Genomic DNA, 26,259 nt, shown 5'->3' with positions numbered 1-26,259 from the left:
TAAATGTGAATTATTAGAATGATGAGGCTGACTCTCCTGCCATTTGGGTATGTATAATTCACTGTTGAAAACAACAAAAAGCAGTATTTTTTATGCTTTTCTTTTTAAGCTTTGACGGAATTGATTATGGTACGGTAGCTAGGTCAGAAAATGACCTTGCTACTGAAAGAGCTGGAATCCCAGACACTGCTAACTGCATTTCAAAGGGTATGTTCTTTGTTCCTAAGGGAAAAACCCCTCAAGATGTGAGACACTGCTGATTTGGGCTTCTGTGCCTCATCAAAAAGTCTTGAGCACAGATTTTTTTTTTCTGTAATTGTTTTGTAGATTGTTGTCAGTTGTTTAGTTACGCCACATTTTTTTTCCTTTTTTTTTTTTGCTGTATAACTCTGATTCATATTTTTGGCTACAAGCCACTAATTGGAAACACAATGTTTCTTTATTTTTTTTTCCCTTCCCCTTCAAAGGTATTTTCTAGCAGTCACAATGAATGCATGTGGGAGTTTTTAATATTTTCCAGCTAATCAGACCTCTTTTGGCTATCAAATTAATGGGAAAAATACATTCCTAGTAGCTAATTAGAAAAATTACATTCTCAGTAATTCCTATTTAAGATGTAAATAAGGATGAATAATCTCTTTAATAATAAACTTGGCCTACAGATTGTTTTATGTAGGTAAGCATTCTGGGTAATTTGAGATTTTTCTAGAATATTTATGAAGTTTTTAATACATGTTACAGAATGCAGAAGTAGAAATTCAGATACATAAAGCATAGAAGTAGAATTTATAACCTAAAGTGCTTAATTACTGAAATATGTCCAATTTTCTATTATTCATGATATTGAGGGAAAGCATGAATAATTAAATGTTACCAGTTACACCAAAACCTCAGCTCAGTCATTAGTTTACAACTTCCTTTCCCATCAAACCTTTTATCAGAGATAACAGTAATTTTTTTCCTGTAATTTAAAAAACAAAATAAATGGTTTAGTTTGAATTTTTGTTCCTCTACCCATCTTTGGTGATAAGTAGTGAACTCAAAAGAAGAAAAGCAAAGAATCTCAAAGTCTGAATAATCAGTTCATTGATAATAGAATTGATTTATTTAAATTTTTTAAAAAGGGGGGTTGTGACAGGTTCTCCCTTGGTGGCGCAGTGGTTAAGAACCTACCTGCCTACACATGGGACACGGGTTCAATCCCTGGTCCAGAAAGATCCCACATGCCGTGGAGCAGCTAAGCCCGTGCGCCACAACTACTGAGCCTGCACTCTAGAGCCCCTGAGTCACAACTACTGAAGCCAGCGTGGGTGCCGCAACTACTGAGCCTACACGCTGCAACTGCTGAATCCCGCACGCTCTAGGGCCCGTGTACTGCAACTACTGAAGCCCACGTGCCTAGAGCCCGTGCTCCGCATCAAGAGAAGCCACCACCATGAGAAGCCTGTGTACCACAACGAAGAGTAGCCCCCTCTCGCCACAACTAGAGAGAGTCCACAGGCAGCAACAAAGATCCAACGCAACCAAAAATAAATAGAAATTTTAAAAAAAGATTAGTACACCATTGGGTGTTTTAGATAACTTACAAAATCATATTAGCACGTTAACTTGATAAAGCTTCTGTAAAGTGGCCTGTAGCCCAACATCTTGTTTACTTTTTAAAAAGTAAGTTACAAAGTGATTTAGCATAATTGCATTAGTATTGACTTTTCCAGACAGTCATAAATTTAGTTATCTGTTTCTGTTGCAATTTTACTAGAAATTATTTTAAATCATTAATAGATGTGACTTTCATCTAACCCACTTTGACAAATTGGGACATTGTGATATAGCTGCCCTACCCTGGAGTTACTGCTTGAATGTGGGTATTTATTGAATGATTGTAAACGTGCAGGGTAGAATGGTTTTAGTTTAGAATTCTTGAGTAGGCCCAGGGAGCTGATATATTTTTCTGTTTATTTTGTCAATAAATAGATTATCAAGCTGTTCTTTCAGGAATATGGCGTAAAACTACATGAATTACATAAATCAGTTTGGAAAAATCAGCTTGTCATTTTAGACAAGATAAAGCTGCTTAAGTTCTACTTTAAGCTTTAATTACTTTCTATATGACTAGAATTATATTTCATTATAAAGTTTCCTTTGATTTCATTATAGATCACTTAAAAATGTTGCCACAAAACCTATATTGAGAAAACAGAGAGCCATTGTGCCAAATTTTCTCTCCATCTATTTCTATTAATATCAATGGTAAAATAGTCATTAGGTATTTTAGACATATTCTGCTTCTTGGCTTTCATAGTATTTAAAACCTAAAATGGTCTTTCAAAGGATAATAAAAGTAGTAATTCACATCTTGAGGATTCAGTTAATTCCCTATTAGATAACTGTCATAACTATATTCTCCATTTTTTGTTAATCTTGTTAATAAACCAGTATTGCCATGTATCAAGGGAAACCCCCTTCTGTGGGGGGTTTTATGCTTAGCATGTAATCTAGTAAAACTTGCCATAACAATGTAACTAATTAATAAATACATTCATTAGTGATATATACGCATCAGTATATACATTTTAATTCCAGTGAACGATGCTGCATACCAAATTTTTAAAAATTATGCACCTAGAGCAAGATTTAAAAAATAAAATGGTATCTTATTCTCTAAATTTGAACTGTTCTTAATTTTTCTTCAACCTGAGGTTTGGTTCTGTTTTTGATTTTTGCTTTGTTTTTGTTGTTTTCCTGCCTGGCCTAAGTGGGGGAAGAAATCCTCATGTCCTTGTTTTGTGAGCACCAGAACCTTTTTGATTACTAGTTTAGACTTAGCACTTTTGTGTTGGTCTTAGTTTGCCATCAGATCTTCCTATTTCAGTTTGCTGGGCTTTAGAAATCAAAACCCTTTAATTACCTGCTTATTTTAATGACTAGCTAGGGCCTTATCTGCGCTCACCTCCTGTTCACCTCAAGGACCTTAGAATCCCAAATCTTTGTACAGGCAAGCTGTTCTTTGCTCTGCTTGATTCAGTTTGTTGATGTACTGCTTAAGCTTATCTTACTTTTATAGTTTCCTGATGGCAAAGGCAAAAAGAGGTGGATAAAAACAAAATCAAGCTATAGGACAATTTTCTGTTAAGCCCTTGGTAGTCACCTTCTATAAGAAAAATGATTGCCAAGCCACCAGCTTTATTCCAGCTGACTCACTCTATGCTTCCTCCTTCCATGTCATTACTCTTTTTTTACCTCCTTAGGAGTCTGTCAGGAATTTTGCACCCTGACAAGAGGCTTCTTCAGAGCCAACCATCTTTTTTTCCTCAGAACCTAAAATGTGAGTCCTCTTACTGACAAAAAAAGAAAAGAAGACCTTGTTAGTCCGTTTTTCTGTGTGTTGCCCAATTGTTTTGGTATATTCTTTTCGCCCAGTATAATGAGTAGTCTGGAAATGGAAATGTTAAATGTGAGATCACTCTTATATTTTGTGTAGTGGGTCTTTGAGTTCCTACTTGTTTAGTTGACTATGAAGCAGGTGGCAAATGTAGCTTTAGTCTGCACATTCCTTCCACCCTGTTCTCAGAAGGCTTACAGGTTGTGTTTGTTTTTCAGATAACCCTCAGGTAAGAGGTAAGAGAAACACCAAACCCAAAAGACAGAAGGATCTGTCTATAGCTAAAGGGTGAGAAACTAGAGGTAGGATGGCTTATGGGATCTGACTGTTTGAAACTACAGAAATTCAGTGTTCTTTTTTAAAGTAGACTTAAGCACTGATTACCCTAAAGCCATAGTGCATGAGTGATGAAGATGGAAAAGATGATTCAATGATTGCCTGGAGAGAAACCACTCGCTGAAGCTCTGAAAAACCAAGTTAGACTATTACAGTAGTCAGCCATGTTTATACCTGATTTCAAAATGTGGGTTTTGCAGTAAGACAGGCAAGGAAATGCAACTGGCTTCTATTTGGGGAATCTAATCTGTACGAGTTATTAATACACACTTGTATTGACTGCCATTCAAATTGAGGAGCCATTAGTGCTTCAGGTTGTGGGAGGATGTTGAGACAATTGAAAAGCAAGTTCTACCTCATATTGTAGAAAGCTCATCAGTTTTTTTTATTGAAAAAGAACGTATCTGAAATATTTCTGATATCCCTTTTATAAAGTGAAGTGTCCTAAAATGACTTTGTAAATACAGTAACCGGATCCATTTTTAATGACAACATAATTTTAATTGATATTTATCCAGAAAGTTGGCTGTTGATCTTTATTTGACCTATATAGGTTAACTTCATTTTTAACACGAAGACAAATGATATAAATATTTTTATAAATAATGGTTATAAGTCAGTTTACATATCTAGAGATTTATCAGTTTGTTACAGTAGCCATCTTGTTTTTGTTTTTTTGAGGGGTTCAATCTAAGCCAAAATAATGAAGCTGTTAATAGACCTTACTGCTCTGTTTCACTGAGTGTTTTTGAAAAATGTACATAATAGCATATATACAGTATTTGCATTTGGGCATATCCACTGAATGCATTGTCTGGAAAAGCTTTGACTAAATTCACACATGTGCAATTTTTTTCCCCAGTCAGTAAATGCTGTTGAATACTTAGATTAATATTTATACAATGACATTGGCCATACAATTCCTCCCACTTTGTCCCTTTATCACACACGGACAGATCATAGAATTAATTGTCCACCTAATTATTTTAGGGGTAGGGTAGAGTTGCCAGATAAAATACAGGACTCCCAGTTAAATCCCAATTTCAGATAAACATACTAAAAATAGATTTGTTGTTTATCTGAAATTGGAATTTAACTGAGCAGCCTATATTTATGTTTGCTAAATCTGGCAACCCTAGGTGGGGGAGAAGCAAAAGGAGACTAGTAGGTATGGGCACAGTTGTGAGACTTAAATACAACTAAGTATGCAGTGACAAGGTTCGCCTTTTACTCTGATTGGGAATACCGAGATTTTTGAGTGCAATGTTAATTTTAAGAATCCAACTCTTTTTTTCTTTGTAAGTGCATTCCTGAAAACAAAGCTCAGAAATAACAAAACTTAACAATATATTGTTTAGAGATACATGGCATTTTAAAAATAAAAAAGTAAGGGAACAATAAGTCAAATCTGGGCTAGTGGTTCCCTCTAAGGCAAAAGCAGCAGAATAGGGCAGACAGTAGCTGCCCTGGTCTTGATGCTGTTCTCATTCTCAGGTGACCTAGTGAGTCACAGTTCATTTTATTTGTTGTGCTTCATAATTACATGTATATGCTACATTATACTCTTGTACATATCAAATATAGAATAACAGTTTAAAAGTTAAAACATAGGCTTCAGTGAGAATATTAGCCTATATGCAAAGTTTCACTGCTTGTACTTTCCAAAATAAATCCAAAATCCAAAAGGTAAAGAGGCGTTCATTTCTCTCTTCTCTGGGTTAGCCATCCTTAGTTCTTTATATCATTCTACTCAGTTTCTGGAACATTCACCAAATTGGTTTCTGTCTTTTGGATATGTTCTGTTTTTTCAGTGTTTCTTTTAAAATGTATCCCAATGATACACGATATTCTAAAGCGTGCTCTTATCTATCAGTGGGAAGTAGAGTAGAATTTACCACTCCCCTTGCCCTGGACATAATAGTTCTGTTAATTCAGCCTAAGATCACACTAGCTCTTTCAGTAGTCATATCACAGCCTTTACTGTCTGAGCAATCAACAAAAATACCTAAATGTTTTCACATGATTTGTTGTTAAGTCATATCTCCCCAATCATGCATTTTACATTTATCCCTATTACATTACATTCTGTTAAGATTTGGCCCATCCTTCTAACTTGTTGAAATATTTTTGGATACTGTCAGCCAGTATATTCCTTATCCCTCCAACTTTGTGCCAACTGTAAATTTGGTAGATATACCATCAGTTTCCTCATTCAAGACATTGAAATGTCAAGTGGGACAGAACATCAAGTAGGATAGGGTACAATAAAAATTATTTAATATTTCCTTATGGTTTTTCATTGATCCATTAATCACACCTTGAGTAATGTTCAACCAGTTACACACCCACCTAAGTGTATTCTAGCCTACATCTCTTTGTTGTCTAAAAGGATATCATGAGAGAATTATAAAATTTAGTGCGTAAATCCAGATTTTTTGTGTGTGTACAGTATTCCCTTTATATTCTAGGCCAGTAACCCTATCAAAAAAGGAAATTAGGTTAATCTTGCATGTTTGGCTTTCTGTGAGTGCTTACTGACTCTTAAATGAGTATCTTTTCCCCACGCCTAGGGCCCTAAAACCATTTCACAATGTGTTTAAGAATTTTGCTTGACATTGACATCAAGTGAATCTGTTTATAGTTTGTAGCATCTACCTACTTTCCAGTGTTGACTACCAGAGTTTTCCTTAGCATCCTTTTCCATCTCTGATTCTTCAGAGGTTTTAGAGATTGAACTCTATAAATTCTCAGAGTATGCTGGGATATAATTTGGGACAGGAGAACTGAAATCATTTACAGTAGCTAGGTACTTTTATCTCCTTGAATGCTCTGGGATTCAATTTCCTCATTCTATAATTTGTTTTTCCCTTTCTGGTTTAACTATCAGTAATCTTAATTGGAAAAAAAAAGAATTGATGCAGGCTTTTACTTTATATTATTCATTCACATATATCCAGACTGCAGTTTCTTTTTGTTGTTCTGAATATAAATTAAAATAATGAAAAACTCTGTCTCTGGTATTTTTTTAAATCCTCGCACATTTTGAGCACCAGTCTTTTCTGATACTGTTCTTATGGGTTTTTGTACTTTTCCTTGGATGTGTGCCCATTCCATCCCTCCGATCTCTTCTGCATGTTCTCCTTTAAAATACTTCTTTTGACATGTCACCATGGAGATGCAATCAACGAAATTCAGACAATGAGAAATTCTAGGGGATGAACAACCTAGTGTCTTTGTTTAAGACTTTTTTTTAAGAGCAGTTTTAGGTTCACAGCAAAATTGAGAGGAAGGTACAGAGATTTCCCATATACCCCTTCCCCACACACATGTATAGCCTCCCCCATTATCAACGTCCCCCACCAGAGTGATACATTTGTTACAATTGATGAACCTACATTGACACATCCATAATCACCCAAAGTCCATAGTTTACCTTAGGGTTCACTTTTGGTGTTGTAGATTCTATGGTTTTGGACAACTGCCTAATGGCATGTATCCATCATTATAGTATCATACACATTAGTTTCACTGCCCTAAAAAATCCTCTTCAGAATGAACAGCCTAGTTCCTCAACACATGAACTGCAAGAAATAAAAAAAAGAAAGGAAACCTACTCATTGAAAGAGCCATATCAACTGATTATAGCACAAGGACCTTATTTGGATACTGATTGAAATGGACCAACTGTAAAAAAAAAAAAAAAAAATTGAGACAATCTGGGAAATATGAATGTTGACTGTGTATAATAGGGAATTGTTAAATTTGATAATAGTGTTGTGGTTATGTTTTAGATATGTACTGAAATTTTTATGGGTAAAAATGAAATAGTTCCTGAGATTTGCTTCAAAATAATCTGGCAGGGGAGTGGAGGGAGGGATATTGATATTGATCACTATTGACCATGGTCAACATGTTGTGCATGTGGGTTGATAATATTATTCTCCCAATTTTGTACATGTTTGAAATAGCCATAATTAAAAGTTGGAAAAACTCCCCCAAAATATTTTTTATGGTCACATACATTGTTACTAGCAGATTCAGAACTAAAACTCAGGTCTCCTGATTTCCAGCTTATGTTCTTTTACTATGTAGCTAAACTTACAGCCCTTCTACTTCGAGATTGGTGTCATGGTGCCCTTTCAGTCTTTGGGACCCCCTCCCCAAGGCTTCCCTGGGGAATTTGTGGTGGCACTCCTAGATAAGTAAGGCTTTAGTAAATGGCCAGTTTCATTTGACCGGCTACCTACCCATGTGAAACCAGGAAAGAATATTAGACTTATTAGGGTAAATTGACAGGCTGCATGTGTTGCTAGAATCAGCAAAGAGACTTGGGTCCTACGCCTAATTATTATTAGGCCCTTGATCTTCGCATAGGCTCTAGGAGATGAGGGCCTATGTCTGCTTTGTTCACTACTTTACACCCAGTGCCTAGCACTGTGCTGGTACGAGGTAAGCAGTAGGTAAATGTTGAATGAATGGATTAATTTAACCTTCTTTGGCCTTATTTTCCTCACATGTAAAATGAGATAGTTGGTCTAAATTATTCTTACTTCCTTCAAACATGAAAAAAATTTATATTCCCTTCCTACTGATTTTTTTTAAAATCCTTTTAGGACTTTGTAAAGAATTACTGTAAATTTCTTTTTAACACTAGGTAACATCATTAGGTAGAATGCTCACTTCCAACACCTGTGACAGAAAACCCACAGTTATGTTGCATCAAAATCTCTTAAAAATAGCCTACTGCTATGCATCTTCTGTTGGATTGATTTTATTTCTATTAAGTAAATGAATACTGTTCTCAACATTACTAAATTAGAGAGTCAGGTTTAGCAAGTTCCAAACTCAAGCTAAGAGGGTTATTAATAAAATGTTGCATCGCTTGCATATTTTTACATTTCACTGAAATTGTATTGAATGCAGTATTATTATGTCAGAGTTTATAAAGGATTTGACATTTTGCTTCCTCTGGAAACTTAGTGAGCAACTTTTGGATAAACTGTAATTATTGTCATCAGATCCAAATCCCAGTGATTAGCACCTACCTTGGGAAGTAATGACCTTATTATTCTAATGAAATTTTACCTTAGGTGTCTGAAAGTTATCACTGGATCAGGTCAGAGTTTATAAAAGAAAAAATAATTCCTATACTGCCCTGCAAAGTGACCAGAGCAATGTTTTGATGCCATGTAACATTTTAAAAATAATGAATGTTGTGTAGATACTAAAGTGCATTGGTACTGAACACAAATACCCTAGATGCAAAAGGAAAACTACTATAATTAAAATGCTAAATGGACAGGGACCGGAGAAAGCTTCAGTCACACATTATTTTATACTCAAATATGAGGTTCGTTAGTATAAACTCAACATAGCGAGTGCATGAAAATAACTTTCTTACAGAAAACAGGATATAATGAATTAAAATATTCTATCTGTATAAGTTGCTGAAATACTAACCTTAAAATTGCTTTTATATTCAAAACCTGAGTGCAAGCCACACTAAAAATAAGTATTTGATCCATAAGCCATGTGGGTTTTTGTTTGTTTGTTTTTTAGTAGAATACCAATACTTGTTTAACTTAGACTTTATTTTGGAGCTGTTTCAGAAATTGTTTTTCATGTTTAAGTTTAATAATATCATTGATAGACATTGTCTTCAATTTCAGAAACTATGCTGCAAAATCAAAGATTTACTGCATTTTTAATTAGTATGAATATGTTGAAAGGTTTTTTTTTATGCTATTAGGTGATGAAGGAAGTTTCTCCCATTAAAGTTATATTTTTGTTCAGCTTTGTAAGAAGCACATTTCTTATTTCAATGAAGCTTTGTTAATCATATATATTTAAATGTGTCAAAAATATTTGATTTTAAAATATCCTATAATAAAAACTTTTGAAATGAAAATTGAACTTTTGAAGTTCTCATTTTGGTTTGTAAAGGTTTTGTTAAAGTGAGATAAACTACCAATACTTAAATATATCTACCTGTTAACTTCAGTTTTCTTATAGATCTCTCACTTGTGTGCGGTGTAATAAAAGTTATTTTATGTGCTTTTTATGGGAAATATGTGGGCTTTTTATGGGAAAAATTACTGACCTTAACCTTTGAACAGGAGGAATCTAATATTTAGTATCCACAGAAAATTTTGAAAGAATATTTTTCTAGTAAACTAGATGTATCAGAGTATTACCGGACATTTCTGGATGTGTGTGTGTGCGCTGGATTATGTCCAAGTTTCCTATAATATATCTCAAATTTAAGGGAAGTCAGAGGTATAAAATTTAGATCATTAATCATGGTATAAAAATTACATCTTCACTCCCAAACTAATGAAGCGTCTTAAAATAAACTTTCCTAAAATTACAGAAACTCTGAAAACCCTTGCTTAAAGGTCTTGCCCCTAGTTGGTTGGGAAAGCCAAGAGTGGAACTTAATTTTCTTGACCTAGTCCCCTATTTCTCCTGTCCCCAAACTCCAACATGAATAGCTATTTTCTTTAGGTACATAATCACTCTGAAATAGTATGTTATTATCTCTACTTTGAAGTTAGAGACTGAGTTATGGAGAAGAGTTGAGTGGTTGTCTGGGGAGACCCTCAGAAGCTCTAGATTCTTCCTTTACCATACAATTCCAGTTTTAAAAACCGGGTTTCCCAGCTCGATGCAGACTAGAAGCAAAAATTAGAAGGGAAGGGGGAAGAAAGCTTTTAAAGGCAGGCACATGGCCAGCTGTAAGAAGTGACCACTTCTATTGAGGAGGGAGATGCAAAACTATAAAACACAGACATTCCAAGCATAGTAGCCTAGGGTCCTGTAGTGTGAAGGCAAATAAATCCCCTGTACCTTAGGGTCCGTGGAGGGCATTACTGTATTAAAATGTAATGTAGTATTTGAGCACGATAATTACTCTGAGTCAGTAAGAAAGGGAAAATTGTATATCCTTTGTTTAAGAAGGTATTTTCAAGGGAAAGATTACTGAAACGGCAAGGCTTAGCCTATAATGTACTTATTTACAAGCTGCTTTTGAAATTTGAAATTCAAAAGTACTTAGAACACTTTCAGAAGTTTGGCACTCAAAGAGAAGCTTCATCTCTCTGGCAGTTTTATACATGGAACATTTCATTATTTTATTTCCTAGCTGTGCCAAATCAATTAGGCATTAATTGTAGTTGTTAAAGGCAGATCAGGATTCAAGCCTTTGACTTAATTAGTTTAGTACAACTCAAGAAGCAGCGCTAATTGCCTTTAGTTTGGTGTTCATTCATAGCACCGCTTAGAATATTCTCATAACCGTCATCTTTTAAGACCTTACACAGAAAAGAGGCCATATTGCAATGTAGTTGAGAGAGTGGACCCTAGAGCCAGACTGCCTAGGGTCAAATTCTGGCCCAGTTATTCACTAGCAGTGCAATTTAAATTACCTCATCTGACCCAAGCCTCAAGCTTTTTTGTTGTGTAAAATAGGGAAGGTAATATAACTACCTCATTGGAAAGTTGTGAGGACTAAAGAAGCAAAAGCAAGTCAAGTCTTAGCACATTTTTGGCACATGCTTATTAATAAATGATGGCCATTGTATAATTATTATTACAAGGCCCCTATTAAGAACATTTCCTGTGGGAATACTAAATAATGATTTACTGTTTATTATGGTGAAATGAATTGTTTTCTCATTTTGGCACATGATACAAATCGTTTTAGCCAACTTTGCAAGTTATAAATATGCTTTCACTTTTTACTAGATGCTAATGTTCTATAAATGGATGAAAAAATGTATCTTACAGACTACCCCATTAAAGACAATTTTAGGCTTAATCAGACTAGAGGAAGCTATGAAATGTTTTACTACCTACCAAGACCTTAACAACTTTGTAACATTTAAATTATGTTTTGAACACGAGTGGCTTTTGTTATTAGTTTTTTGTTTAATGACATCACAAAATGCAAGCAGGATCCCATTTTAATCACCAGCTCAGTATAATCTGGTGTTTTTCATGTTCCCTGTTGTTAAATAGCCTGGAGCTTTACGGGCTGTAGGGTATCTTTCCTGTATCCAGAAATTGGTCTCAGACTTCCCACTACTGACAAAGTCCCTTGGAGAAACTTGGTGCACTCATTATTTGTGAGTTTCAATGGAGCAATTCAAAGCTGCTGAGGAAACTACAGCTTATTGTGTGTGCCCCATGTGCTCTCTCACTTAATCCTTATAGTAGTCCTATGAAGTGTAGATGTTTTTACCCCTTTTCCAAAGGAGGAGATTGAGGCTTGGATAAATTAAATGAATTGATCAAGATCACACATAGGGTAAATGGCAGAAGCGGTATTCAAGCAAGGTCTATCTGCACATGTTCTTTTCACTGCATTCCCTTGGCTCTCAAAAGGAAGTAATAAATTACTCTTTATAGTTTGTACACAGCTGTATGTAAAGCCCCACCAGAACCAATCTGGACTATTTCCATGTGTGTCAACAGTTGGTGTATAACTTAGATCCTGTGAATAATCAGCTCTTTATGAAACCAGTTACATGCAAGAGATAAATGTGGCGCCCTGTTCTGTTTTTTGGACAGCTAAAAAACCTGATCAGATTTCTCAAAGTGGGAGTCATGGGGAAGGCAGATTTTCTTTTTCTTGCCTTCTCTACCTCATATGGGGGTTAAGTTTTTTGAAAAACATCTTATTTCCTCTTGTCGCTACACCTCTGTGGTAGATGATTTTTTTTTTCTTGATTGACATTCAGAATATGAGCCATATGGAAATTTGAGCCTCTTCAAGGTTTTTTGTTTTTGTTTTTTAAATTTTTGTTATTGTTTTGAGTGCACTTGTATTATTTTACACATCCTTTTTGTGAAATATTATTCCTTTTTTTAAAATTGGAATAACCTTGGTCCTAATCACCTCCGGATAAACAGGATTTTGTTACAGAGCAGTATATGTTTGCCAGGGAAACCAAATTATTGCGGATATTAAAATTTTCATTCCTGGAAATTGTCCTTTATTAACATGAAATGATATCGTCCAGGCACTGCAATTAAGTGGGCAGGCACTTAAAAGAAACTTAAAAAGAGACTACCTTTTTTGTTTTTTAAACAAGCTTTAAAAAACCCCTAAACTGGGATTGTGTCTTAATCATCTTCCTATCTCTAGTCCCTGGTACATGGTAGATGTTCCATAAATATTTGTTGAATAAAGGGGTTGATTTTCTGTTGAATGGCAAAAGTAATTTTTTTATCACACTGTTTTGATTAGAGGTCAAGGATTACTCAATTTGGCACATGAAGAGCATGGGAGTAGGACTCGATGCTTCTCTTGGTTCTGCCCCTAACTTAATTTGTGACTTTGGGGAAAGTCACTTAATCTCTGAGCACCTTGGTTTCTTTATCTGTAAAAAGAGGCGCTATGACTAGATGAACTTGAAGGCGCCTTTCAACACAAAGTTGTATCATCTGTGATCACTGCATTTAAAAAATTTAGGAATGGCACATGAATCATTTAAAAGCTTCTTACTGCATAACCCTGATAAGCGGCTGTAAGGGTATGTCTCTCCTTTGTGCTTTGAAGCAGATATCAAATTGTTCCTATTCGAAGGAAAATGTAAGGGGGTGTGTGAAAATAATCGGTGAAAAGTTACTTTTTAAAATTATTATATCTAGAGCACTCTGTATTTAAGAATAGAGTTTTGCTCCAGTTAAAAAAAAAAAAGAGCTGCAAACAAAAATAGGTTATCTCTCTTTAAAAGTAATGTAAATGTCTAATGCATATGAAACTTTTCATCCATACTGTAAATCAAAGAAGCACAAATTAAGACAGCAATAAGATATATTTTGCCTATCAAATTTGTAAACATTTAAAAATAACACTCATTTTTGGCAAGGGTATTAAGAAACAGGGACTCAGAGCAATGGGAGTGTATTTAAATTGGTAACAACTGTTCTGGAGGGCAATTTGAGAGTTTCTCAAAATGCTGAAAAGTGTGTATACTTTTGACCTGCAATTCCACTTTTAGAGAAATTTATTTTAAAGAAATTTATCATGGAAGAGTACAAAATTTTATTCACATTAATGCTAATTATAGTGTTATATATCTAGGAAGACAAAAGATACAAACTCATCTCTTGGTTGTAAGGCTATGGGTCACTTTAATTTTCTTCTTTACTTTTTTATGGTTTCTACATCTTCTGTAAATGTTTTTAAAATGTGGGCTTGTCTTTAATGAGTGTGTAGAAGTATTTCCCTTCTCATCTCCACTATTCAACACTTTCTTGCTTTTATTTCTGAACAGGCCTCCAGGAAAGGTTGTGATTTCAACATTAAAGGTGAGTTGTGCTTTCTGAAAGTGATAAGTATATTTCTACAAATTGTATACAATTTTCATTCATTTTTCTCTTTTGTGTAATTCTTCGTTTTCTGCTTTGGCTTTCTATTACTTATTTTTTGCTAAGTAATATTATCATTGTATCTTACTCTAGGTGTGATTAGGTACTCTAGAAATACCTAATTAAATATTGTACTGTAAGGAAGGGACTATAAGTATTTTTTAGATTTCTGCTAATTTTTATTTGGTTTACAATTTTTAGAATAAAAGAACACTATAAAATACTTGTATTTGTGTGTATGTGTGTTTTTAATTGAAAAAGTAATACTTGCATGACAGAAGTATGGAGTAACCAAAACACTTGTATACTTCTTATGGGCACATGTATTGGTATCATAATTATATATAAAAATCAATCCTAGCCTTATATTCAAGCAAAGAAGTTTGATATTGAGACATTATGCCAATGAGAACCATTTTAAATACAAGAATATCACCAAACAGAACTATTTACATCAAATAGAATATATGCTATATGTGTATGTTTGTGTATGGTTGTGTTTGTGTGTACGTCTGTACATATGTATGTATAATCTCAAACATGCTGTATTTTTTTTTCAGTTTCAGTGTCCCTACCTTCTATTTATACACATTGGATATTGATCTGTTTGATAAATTGTGGTGTATTCATATGGAGTATTCTGTAGCAGTGGCTATGAATGAATTAGTTATACACAATAACATGGATGAATTTCAGCACCATGGTGTTGAGTGGGGGAAATAAAACAAGTCACAGGAAAATACATGTAGGAAGATTCCATTTATATTAAATCCAAAAGCATGCAAAACTAGAGAATATATTGTTCAGAGATACAAGCATAGTAAAACTATAAAGAACAGCAAGGGAATAATAAACACAAAGTTTAGGATATCAGTCATCTCTGAGGGTGAAAGAATGTAATGGAAATGGAGAAGGACATACAAGAGACTTGAAAGCTAATAGTAATACTGTTCTTTTTCTTAAACTGAGTACTTAAGAAAGGTTATATCATAATTCTTTATTCCTTATGTTTTATAAAAATTCTTTTATATTAACTATTTAATAAAACCGTTTTAAAAAACAACTCATGGACATGGTTAAAATTCACTCAGTGTGAGGGCTTCCCTGGTGGCGCAGTGATTGAGAGTCCGCCTGCCGATGCAGGGTACACGGGTTCGTGCCCCGGTCCGGGAAGATCCCACATGCCGCAGAGCGGCTGGGCCCGTGAGCCATGGCCGCTGAGCCTGCGCGTACGGAGCCTATGCTCCGCAACGGGAGAGGCCACAACAGTGAGAGGCCCGCGTACCGAAAAAAAAAAAAAAAAAAAATTCACTCTGTGAAAAGAAGATGGTTGAAAATGTAGCTTCCCTCCCATTCTTCACCTTCCACTTCCCAGTCCTCCTATCCAGAGACTATTGCTGTTTATGCTTGTAGATTTTAAAAGCCACTTAGATCTTAAGATATTTTTAGGTTATAACAAATAGGTTTGGGGAATTTATTTTATCCCAGTAATTATAGATTATCCTTAACTTGAATAAAATTAGATAGAAAATGTACATATTTAGTAAATAAATATGAAGTTGGATATAGTTCTTTTTTACTTTTTATTTTGAAATAATTATAGAGTCACAGAAAGCTGCAAAGATAGTACAGAGTGAAGCCCTGTTATCCTTCACCCACTTTCCCCAGTGGTTATGTCTTAATTATAGTACAATATCAAAACCAAGCATTTGATGGTGGTACAGTGTGAGTGTATAGTTCTATGTCGTTTTATTACATGTGTATATTTATATAACCACCACCACAATCCAGATGAGATCTAGTTTATCACCACAGAGAGCTTCCTTTATAAAGTCACACCCACCGCCTCCCCACATCATCCCTAACCCCAGGCAGCCAGCCACTAATCTGTTTTCCATCTCAATAATTTTGTCATTTGAGAATGTCCTATAAGTGGAATCATATAATGTGTGACCTTTTGAGATTGGCTCAAATGATTGAGATCCATCCAAGTTGTTGCATGTGTCAATGGTTTATTCCTTTTTGTTGTTAAGTAATACTCTATGATGTGGATGTACATGGGTTATTGAGTGCTTATTGTATATAACAGCATATCTATTGATACCTTAAGCAATCCAAAGAAAAGTTTGATATAGTTCCTATTTTTGATGGCTTTACAACCTCACAGAAAAGATACATATATATAAGAAAGGATGATACATGTGGTATTGATGTTTGTAGACTAGAATAGACCTTAAGAATTACAGGGAGTTTGGAGGAGGAAGGGGGACATAGAGCAATTGTGAGAGCTCTGTTGCCTGGAATAGGAGAGAAAATTTTTCGGGAGGAAATAGAACTTGTGTTAGGCTTTGAAAATTGGGAGAGGTTTGCATAGGTGGATAGAGAAAAATTGGGAAAGCATTGTATGTTAGGTAATAGTATGAACTAATTAATATGCAAAGGCAGAGAATTTGCTGGGCACGTTGAAAGACTGGTGTGACTAATGTAAACATTTCAGTGGTGGAATGTTGGTAAAGTAAATTGGGGCGAGATTTCCATGAGCCTTGAATGTCAGGTTAAGAAATCTGGGCTTTAAAATTTTGAAGCAAGATATTTAAAGTCAATTTTTATATGTCTTACAAGATTTTTTGCTGGGGAATTAACAAAAGTTAAGTGGTAGAAGGGTGGAAGAAAGTTCGGGGGAAAGAGACTTAAGTGCAGAGAGAGCTATTAAGAGGTTAGAATGTCAAGACATGAGACTCCAACAGAGGGATGGTGTTGATAGGAATGGATGGATGCATATGACAACTATTTAAGAGTTGTTTCCTGGTTTTTGTTTCTTGTTTTTTTTTTTCTCTCCTCAGCAAAAAAGAGTGGCGGTCACATCTCAAACATTTTTTAAAATTTCACTTTAGTCACAGTTAATTACTCATTACACAGTTACTTCCTCATTACTAAAAACCAGAAGTGACCTGAATTTTTTAGTAACTAACATTTTTAACTTAATGTTCTTTAGTAGATAATAATGAAGATTTCTTTGAGTGTAGATCACTTTTGTACAAATGATTTGTGAAACTCAGTCTTTTGTTGGATGTGCTTATTAAAATTAAAAAGCTCAGTTCTTATAACTGAATACTATGAGGAGGGTACAAACAGCTCTCTGATATCCAATACAGATGAAGGGAAACAGTGGTGTGAATTGCTAGAAATTGAATGCTCTATCATACCTTTTAAGAAAGCATGTGTCTGAGGTTGTGATAGGTAGGAGTTAGAGAAATGGCCTAAAGGTGGGAAGCTGGGATTTAGGTGGGAAGCTGGGATTTAGTAGGTACTGTGCCACAGTAATGGGGCAGCCCATCTCCAGAAAAAGGTAATAATTGAGGACTGTCTCAAGTCTAGCTAAGTTGGTGTTGGTTTTCTGTAGGCACATGCTTGGCTTCCATTGCTTTATCCTCAAAGCCTGATCGAGGTGCTAGGGGAAGGACCTGGACTTTAAACCTCACTAAAGAGAGAATCATAGATGACTATATATACTAAATCAGGTTTTACTAAGAAATCTTCCAACTAACCTCTCTAGAGATCAGATCCTCTGGTAGGTGCCATATCACTCCTTAAAACTAGGACTTAACAGCAGTTTACCTTATAGGAGTTGATATCTTTCAAAAGTTCAAAGTCTAAGAGAGTTTTGTTAAAGCCAAATAAAATAGAAGCCTAATCATTGCTTGCCAGTTTTGGTCTGTGATCTTTGTAAGTATTAAAACAAATGAAATTGAGGTACAGGAATTATTATTATGTATTTTTCTTAGGTTAACTTGGGGAAAATATCCATGGAATTAAGGTTGTACAGTGCTTCCGATTTCCCTACTAATGAACAGTTATTGGAGGGTAATTGGGTAAATATAGTTAATTTGTAGGACAGTTGAAGGTGTTTCTCTAATATTCATTAACCGTTCTTAATTATCATCAGCTTTCAAGAATTCTCTCTCATCTTGTCAAGATGGCTATTTCAGGGTGGTCAGGGAAGGCTTTTCTGATGTAATAATGCCTGAGCTATATGACCCTAAGGATGGTAAGGAACCATCCAGTTGGCCAAAGTATAATTGTGTGGTTGTGATGGGAGAGGGAGGTGAGAAATGTAGATGTCAAAGATATAGGCAGGAGCCATATCATGTTAGGTGTTCATGGGCTGTGGTAGAGTTTAGATTTTTATCTAATACTTCAAATTCCATGAAACAACTTTTCTCTAGAAGAATCTATATAAGAATTGGTAGTATTTCCCAAATGCTGGGAGGAATTCAATGAAACAACTTTTCAGCTTGAAGATACTGGAAGTCCTACAGAAATTTCTCTAGCACATTATTAAGTCTTTAGCATTATAATAATCTCTGGAGTAGAGAGATTATTGGAGCCTGTCCTGATACTTGTATAATTGCTACCTTAATACATACATACATCCTTATGTATCTTAGGTCACTTATCTGTCAAAAATGGTTATAGTGACTTTCTGACAAGCTCTGTGATGTACACCAAGAATTATGAAAAGTTTTTTTCTCAGTATTAGTGGTAGCATTCAAATTACTGTACTTCTATAAATGTAAAGAAAACTTAAGATGGAAAAGAATATTGTGTTAAGATTTGCAAATGTATGATTATCTTACTTTACCCGAATTTTTTTTCCAACAGAAATGCAGCATCCATTTTACCTTCTCTAACCTCCCAAATATATATATATATGTACGTATGTGTATATGAATGTATACGTAGATATATATGTATTTTTGGTGGGTTTAATTTTTTTCATCTGTTACTGTTTTGGGGCCTTCATTTAATACCGGTTAAATCTTGATTCCTTTTATCTAAAGTGTATAGAGTTTTTAAGAAAATGATTCTCTGAATATGGTCTTCCTCATTATGTACTTTTGTGTTTATTCATATTTATGAAGGGATACTTTGGGGAAAATAACAATTCTAATTCAACCCTTTGCTTAAGTCCTTAATCTTTTTAAGCTACAAAGGTACTTAGTAGTTCTTATCTTCCTGCACAGTTTTTTAATGTTAAAAAGTTGGGTACATGTGAAGGAAAATATCCTGTTACAATAGAAAAATCGAAAATTACTGATTGGTAACCTTCCTATGCAAATTAAATTGTCCCAATTGGCATAAAAATCTCTGGGCATCTATCAATATACAAACATATAAGCTCTTTATGGGCCTTTGATTTATTAATGTTGTAATTTCTAATTTATACCCATTTTAAACAAAGTTTTAAAGAAAAGATATTTGGTCTTTGTTTCTTTTCTTTTTGAAATAGGAAGCAGAGAACTCTGCATACAAAGTTGGAAATGAGTCCCCTGTACAAGAATTGAAGCAAGATGTGTCTAAAAAGGTTTGTAAGATAAAATGTTAATATTAGTTTAGCAGATGTCATATTTTTATGGTATATTTAAAGTGGAAAATTTTTTATATTCTTTTAGTATAGTGCCCTGTACGCGGTGGATGTTCAGTAAATCTTCCTGAATCTGTTGAATTTGTGATTGAAGGCGCATCAGGCTTTTTAGAAGGCATTTTGTAATCGAACTAATTGGTAATTTATCCTTGAATCAGTATTTTGAAAAATGTTTTGTAATGTGTTTTTATTTTTTATACCTGTATTTTTATTAGAGTAAGCTATAGCTACTCTTGAGGCTAGTACCAAGAGGTAAAGGTACTGAAAAACTCAGTGCAGCAAATTCTAATGTCTTGAGGAGTTAGAGGTTAGAAGAAGTCATTACTCTTCTAGTACCTTTGATAACTTTTAAGGAATTGATCATATGAAGCTTCAGGGTTTGGTTTACTGGAAGAGACTGAGCATAAGATAAAAATTTTGGCAATGGGTTATTCACAGTATCAGGATAAAACCCAAGGAGAAAGAACAGTGTGTGTCTGTTCATTTATACCAGTTTTGAGTGTTTTCTGGGCCCCAGGCACTGTTTAGCGAGTGGATTTCCAGAGACCAATGCTACGACACATCCTCTATCCCAGAGTTTCTCAACAGCAACACCTTTGGGGTGAATAATTCTTTGTTGTGGGGGGAAGGAGAGACTGTTCTGTACATTGTAGAATGTTTAGCAGCATTCCTGGCTTTGACTCACTAGATGTCAACGTCCGCCCCCCCCCACCAACCCCTACCCCATCTTGACAACCAAAAATGTCTCCAGACATCACTGAATGTCTGGGGGAATGATACCAGGCAAAATCACCACTAATGTAGATTCATTGTTCTACCCTTATGGAATTTAGAAACTAATGGACTACATATTTTAATATTGATCATACTTTTTCCTTTAAAAAGAAAAATTTCCTTTTTGGGAAAAATGGTTTTGTGTATCAGCATGAATGAGATAACAAGAGTGGTACCCTTTTTTTCTTTTAAATCAGAAATGTCCCACAATTCTACACAAACAAACAGCTGTCTTGATTTTTTGGCGTTCCCTTCTGGTTCTCACTCATTTGCTTTTTTTTTTTTTGGCCTGTTTGTAGTGTAGATAGAATTTTGTTGGTGATGGTGTTGTTTTGTTTCTGACAGAATTTTATATTCTACCTTTTCCTCTTAACATTTTTTGATTTTTATCATATTTCTACATGATTTTTTTTTTTTTTTTTTTGCGGTACGTGGGCCTCTCACTGCTGTGGCCTCTCCCATTGCGGAACACAGGCTCCGGACGCGCAGGCTCAGCGGCTGTGGCTCACGGGCCCAGCCGCTCCGCAGCATGTGGGATCTTCCCGGACCGGGGCACAAACCCACGTCCCCTGCATCGGCAGGCGGACTCCCAACCACTGCGCCACCAGGGAAGCCCTCTACATGATTTTAATACTCAGTTTTCATTTGGTCTATTAGCTTCCATCAAGCAAATGGATTATTATGTATCTAGCCGTTTTTATTGTTGAAAACTTGAAAAGTTTCTGTTTTTCCACTAGAGCTTTTCTTTCCCTTTTTAAGAATTTTTTTCTTGGGATAAAATACAAATGGGTAAGTATAGTTAGTAGCCAAAAAAAGGTGATTTTTAAGGAGAGTTTAGAAGCTGAAAAAGTAGTAAACACTATGGAGCCATAGAGTGAGTCTTAAGACTCTAGGTATTACTTTGTAAGTTCTGGCCTTTTCAAGTGAATTAAGTATCCAACATTAATGATAAAGGCTGTGGAGTTACACCCTGGATCAGGGTATAACACAATCCCTGTTCCCAGTAGCTTACATTTTAGTAGAGAAAATTGGATAAACACAAAACTGAGTGTAATAAGTGTTCAAGTAGACTTGCAAACTTTATAAGAACACAAAGGGAGGCTTTACTTTCTCCTCGAGGATAGGAATGGGGAAGGAGGAAGTAGCATCTGAACTGGTTCTTGATGAATGGATAAGATTTGGGCAGGGGGCTTCCCTGGTGGCGCAGTGGTTGAGAGTCCGCCTGCCAATGCAGGGGACACGGGTTCGTGCCCCGGTCCGGGAAGATCCCACATGCCACGGAGCGGCTGGGCCCGTGAGCCATGGCCGCTGAGCCTGCGCGTCCGGAGCCTGTGCTCCGCAACGGGAGAGGCCACAACAGTGAGAGGCCCGCGTACCGCAAAAAAAAAAAAAAAAAAAAAAGATTTGGGCAGTCAGAGATGGAAGAGGAAAGGCATAACCAAAGGCGTGGAGATGAATGTGCAGAATGTTTGACGATGAGTCTAGAGACCAGAGTTAGGGCCAGATTATGGCAATGCCTCTCATGTCATACTAAAACATCTGGTTTTTATTTTACAGTCGCTGTGAAAGCAATGATTTTTTTGAAGCAGGGAGGTGATAGGAAACAGTTGCTTTAGCATGATCATTTCTATGTTAGTCTTGATTCTCACTGTTCTCTTGTTCTTTCCCCATTTGCTACCTCCTGAAACCCGGCAGAGAACGGGGGTGGGGAAACAGGGCTGGGTACTGTAAATAGGTGCTATGGGGGCATATCAAGAGGTAGAAAACACGGGCCTTGTTTTCCAGGTGTGGAGAAAATATTTATATAGAGCTAGCTCGTGTACTACTCTGTATTTATATTCTAGTTCATATTATAATGAACAGTAAGAGTGATAGGAGTTCAGAAGAGGAAGAGATTGTCCTCAGGTAAGGGATTAGAGAAGGTTTAAGATTTTCAACCTTGTTTTAACCCCTCTGATGGCATAGGCCTTTTCACTCTGCATAGTGATTATTTGAAACCTTTACATTCACCTCATGCTCACTGTGCCCACCTGCATCTGCTTACTTTCATCAGATAACCTTGCTTCCCACACTGCATGTAGGTGTTAGAGGCTAAGAAGCCTGAATTCAGTCCTTTTCATCATCTCTCACTTCCCTCACCTGCAAACTTGTTGTCATCTTTTACCTCTTTTTCATGCCATTCCTGAGAATTTAGTATTCTTTTTTTTTCCTGTCCGAAGTAGAATGATATAATATAAAGAACACTGGATTTTTTGGAGAAAAACCCAGATTTCAGTTTTGACTTTGTAGTTTACTAGCTGTGGGACCTTGGGCGAAATACTTAATGCCTTTACCTCAGATTCCTGCTTTTGTAGAAGGGAGATAATCTAGCTCCCTCACAAGGCCTGTGTAAAGATTAAATGGCAAATGTGTGTACTGGGTCTGATACACAGCAGACCTTCTTTCTTTTCTTCTCCAGAACTTGTTATCTTCCTTTCCATTGGCTCTTTCCCCTCGGCTTATAAAAATGCTGGATCATTTTCTTGCACCCTCTTCCATGTATAGCCAAGCTTTTTGAGAACGTAGAGTGTGCTGGCTGTTCCTGTCTTCACCTCTTATTCATTCGTAAATTTACTGTAATCTGGCTTCTGTTATTGCTAAAGTACTCAGAGCTCAGAAACTACCTAATTGACAAATTAGGTGGACTCTAGTTAATATTTCTCTGGTAAAAGTAAGGTAGGTCTAGGATAAAAATTTGAAGATTGAGAAAAATTAATATGTAGAATATGCTGGGAAATCAGGGATGAATATTATTGAACGGCTTAATATCCAGTTCAACTTGGCATGAATTTGTAGTAAACCACATCAAGATAGTTCCATAACACATTCTGTTAACTTTCTGGAGCCAAAGAATTGAGAAAGCAGAAGTCATCCATGTCTCCGTGGTGGAAAGATAAGTGAGTGGGCTGGGAGATTTATTGTGTTAATAATGACAGGACGGGTAGAAAATATATTTTCTTCTAAATGTTGGTAGGAGACGCAGAAAGCCTGCCTGTAGTTTTCAACTGTAGATAAGAAATAAAAGGGAAAAAAGGCAAGATGAGGTGGGTATTTGAACTCTTTGCACGGTCCTGCCATCTCTCTGCAGAACAGGGGATTAGATGTAGCCTGTTTAAGAACATTAATCTCCCTGCATCTGCTGGCTTTCCATGTCAGGCTTGAGTTCAGAGCTGAACAACTTGAAATCTTGTACAAGGTGGTTTTGATTCTCATAGTTTTGTTAACTAGGCTCAAACCAGCAGGCAAGTAACTTGGCATAAATATGTAAATGAACTATGACATGAAGCATCTGAATGTAAATTTAGGTTTAAACTTTCTTTTACAGGGTTGATTGAATTTTTGTGATTACACGTACTAACACAGATTCCCTATATAATGGTTAAGAGTACAGTGTCTGGAACCAAACTCCCTACGTTTATGCCAGCTTCATCACTTACTAGCTTTGTGACGTTGGACAAATCACTTGGTCCCTCTGTGCCTTAGTTCCCTCATTTGTATAATGATGATAGTAAGAGTGCTATCTTACAAGGTTGTTGTAAAGATTAAAATACGTAAAGTGTTAAGAACATTGCCTGGCACATAGTAAGTACTATATAAATGATTAGCTGTTATTTTGTTCTTGTAAATAGCTTCACTGTTTTTTTTCAACTGCTTTTTAACCTTTCATCAGATTATTGAAAGTATTATTGAAGAGAGTCAGAAAGTACTACAGCTGGAAGATGACTCTTTGGATTCCAAAGGAAAAGGACAGTCTGATCAGGCTACTGCCAGTCCTATCATGGCTGGAACAGATATACCTGGATTGTTAGCCGTAGATCAAGTACTGCAGGAAGATTCCCAAAAGGCAGAGAGTCAGGATGTATCTGAAGGAACTGAATTAGAATCCAAAAAATGTTTTCCTTCTGATGACACATATGACAAGCCAGTAGATGAAACCACTAAGTTAACTGAAATAAGTTCAACTGAACAACAGCTTAATGTGCCTGAAACTGAAACAGAAGTGTTGAACAAGGAAGCAGTGGAAGTCAAAGAAAGTGATGTTCTAGAACCTGCATCCTCACACTCCTTATCTACTAAAGATTTTGCTGTTGTGGAAGAAGTTGCTCCTGCCAAACCACCAAGACAGCTTACTCCAGAACCTGATATAGTAGCTAGTACAAAGAAGCCTGTTCCAGCACGCCCACCTCCTCCAACTAATTTCCCGCCTCCTAGACCCCCACCGCCATCTCGACCTGCTCCACCACCAAGAAAAAAGAAAAGCGAATTGGAGTTTGAGGCTCTTAAGGCACCTGATCTAGATGGCAAGTATTAATTGAGAAATAGCTATTTTTGCGGGGAGTTCTTGGAGTTGAAACTTGAACTTTCTGATTTTTTTTTCACTTTATGCTGTATATAACAACATTGATGACCAAGTTATAAAACTTATTTTAGTAATAGAAAATCAAAATGTTTACATTGGTGTTGTTACATTACTGTAATTAAACATTTCAGGAGACTTTCAAATCTGTTACCATTGGAGAGCCAGTGTGGCATAGTGAAAAGAGCGTAGAATTTGGAGACTTCAGATTTGAATTCAAGTCCTAGTTCTCTTCATGTGTAAGTTGTGTAGCCTTGAGGAATTTAACATATTTGAACCCTGGTTTTCCCATATATAAAACGAGAGTAATAAAACCACTTTTCTCAGAGGATTGTTCTAAGCATCAGCCAGATAAAGGTTAAAGCACTTTTCAAGCTATGTATAAGGTCTTATATAAATATTAGTTGTTGTTGTTGTTGTTGTTATTATTGCAGTTCCCAAAGAGAATATTACATCTGATACTCTCCTAACTACAAACATGGCTTCAGAGAGTACAGTCAAAGATTCTCAGCCTTCTCTTGATTTGGCAAGTGCTACCAGTGGAGATAAAATAGTTACTGCCCAGGTTGGTGAATTTGTGTTATATTTGATACAGGCTTTCTCAACTTTCTGCAACTGGCTGGTTTGTTGATTGTTTTGGTTTTGGTTTTGCTTTTGGTTTTGGTTTTGGTTTTGGTTTGTTGATTGTTGAACCTTCTTTCTTCTCCAGGCCAAATATTTCCTTGTCCCCAAAACCTGGCTACCTTACATCCCTTGTCTAGCTCTGCTACTTACGTAGCTGGCTGATTCTGGCAAGCTATTTAACATCTGAGTCTGAGATGGCTCATTGATGAAATGAGGGGAAAACCTTCCTTGAAGGTTTCTTGCAAGGTTGAAATGAGCTAGAATATGCCAAGTACCTGGCATGTAGTAGGTATTCAAAAAGTGACAGATGCTGCTATATGTAATATTTATTAATAAATACCAACTATAATCTTCATTTATCTGACCTATAGTGGTCAAAATTGGGGACTTTTATTTTTTATAATTTCCTTTTCCTAATCATGAAAAAAAAACTTCATACACTAGGCTATGTATCCATATATGAGGCAATAGAAAGGACTTGATAACATGAATTTCTGCCACTGTCAAATTCTGGGATTCAAGAGGGTTACTTATGTGGTAGCTGTGGTTAGGGCAGGTTAGCCGACTGGGAGATACTATCATACTAAGTGAAGTAAGTCAGACAGAGAAAGACAAATATCATATGATATTGGAATCTTAAAAAAAAATGATACAAATGAACTTATTTACAAAACAGAAACATACAGACTTGGAAAACAAACTTATGGTTACCAAAGGGGAAAGGTGGGGGGAGGGATAAATTGGGAGTTTGGGATTAACATATACACACTACTATATATAAAATAGATAATCAACAAGGACCTACCGTACAGCACAGGGAACTCTGCTCAATATTCTTTAATAACCTCAAAGGGAAAAGAACTTGAAAAAGAAGAGATACATGTATATGTATAACTGAATCACTTTGCTGTACACCTGAAACTAACACAACATTGTTAATCAACTATA

At 35.8% G+C, this 26,259-nt stretch overlaps 1 protein-coding gene across 1 annotated transcript in view; it reads left to right on the top strand.

The window, feature by feature from the left end:
* WDR44 (WD repeat domain 44) overlaps nt 1-26,259 on the top strand; it is an 81,050-nt gene that overhangs the window by 10,132 nt on the left and 44,659 nt on the right. Inside the window, exons 2-5 of the mRNA XM_030847676.2 lie at nt 13,999-14,032; nt 19,383-19,457; nt 24,001-24,631; nt 25,122-25,252. Of these exons, the coding sequence (XP_030703536.1) occupies nt 13,999-14,032; nt 19,383-19,457; nt 24,001-24,631; nt 25,122-25,252 (871 nt within the window). The remainder of the gene's footprint in view (nt 1-13,998; nt 14,033-19,382; nt 19,458-24,000; nt 24,632-25,121; nt 25,253-26,259) is intronic.

The sequence above is a fragment of the Globicephala melas genome, chromosome X, assembly GCF_963455315.2.
Source record: "Globicephala melas chromosome X, mGloMel1.2, whole genome shotgun sequence".
Lineage (NCBI taxonomy): Eukaryota > Metazoa > Chordata > Mammalia > Artiodactyla > Delphinidae > Globicephala > Globicephala melas.
This window is presented reverse-complemented; position numbering and strand designations above follow the sequence as displayed.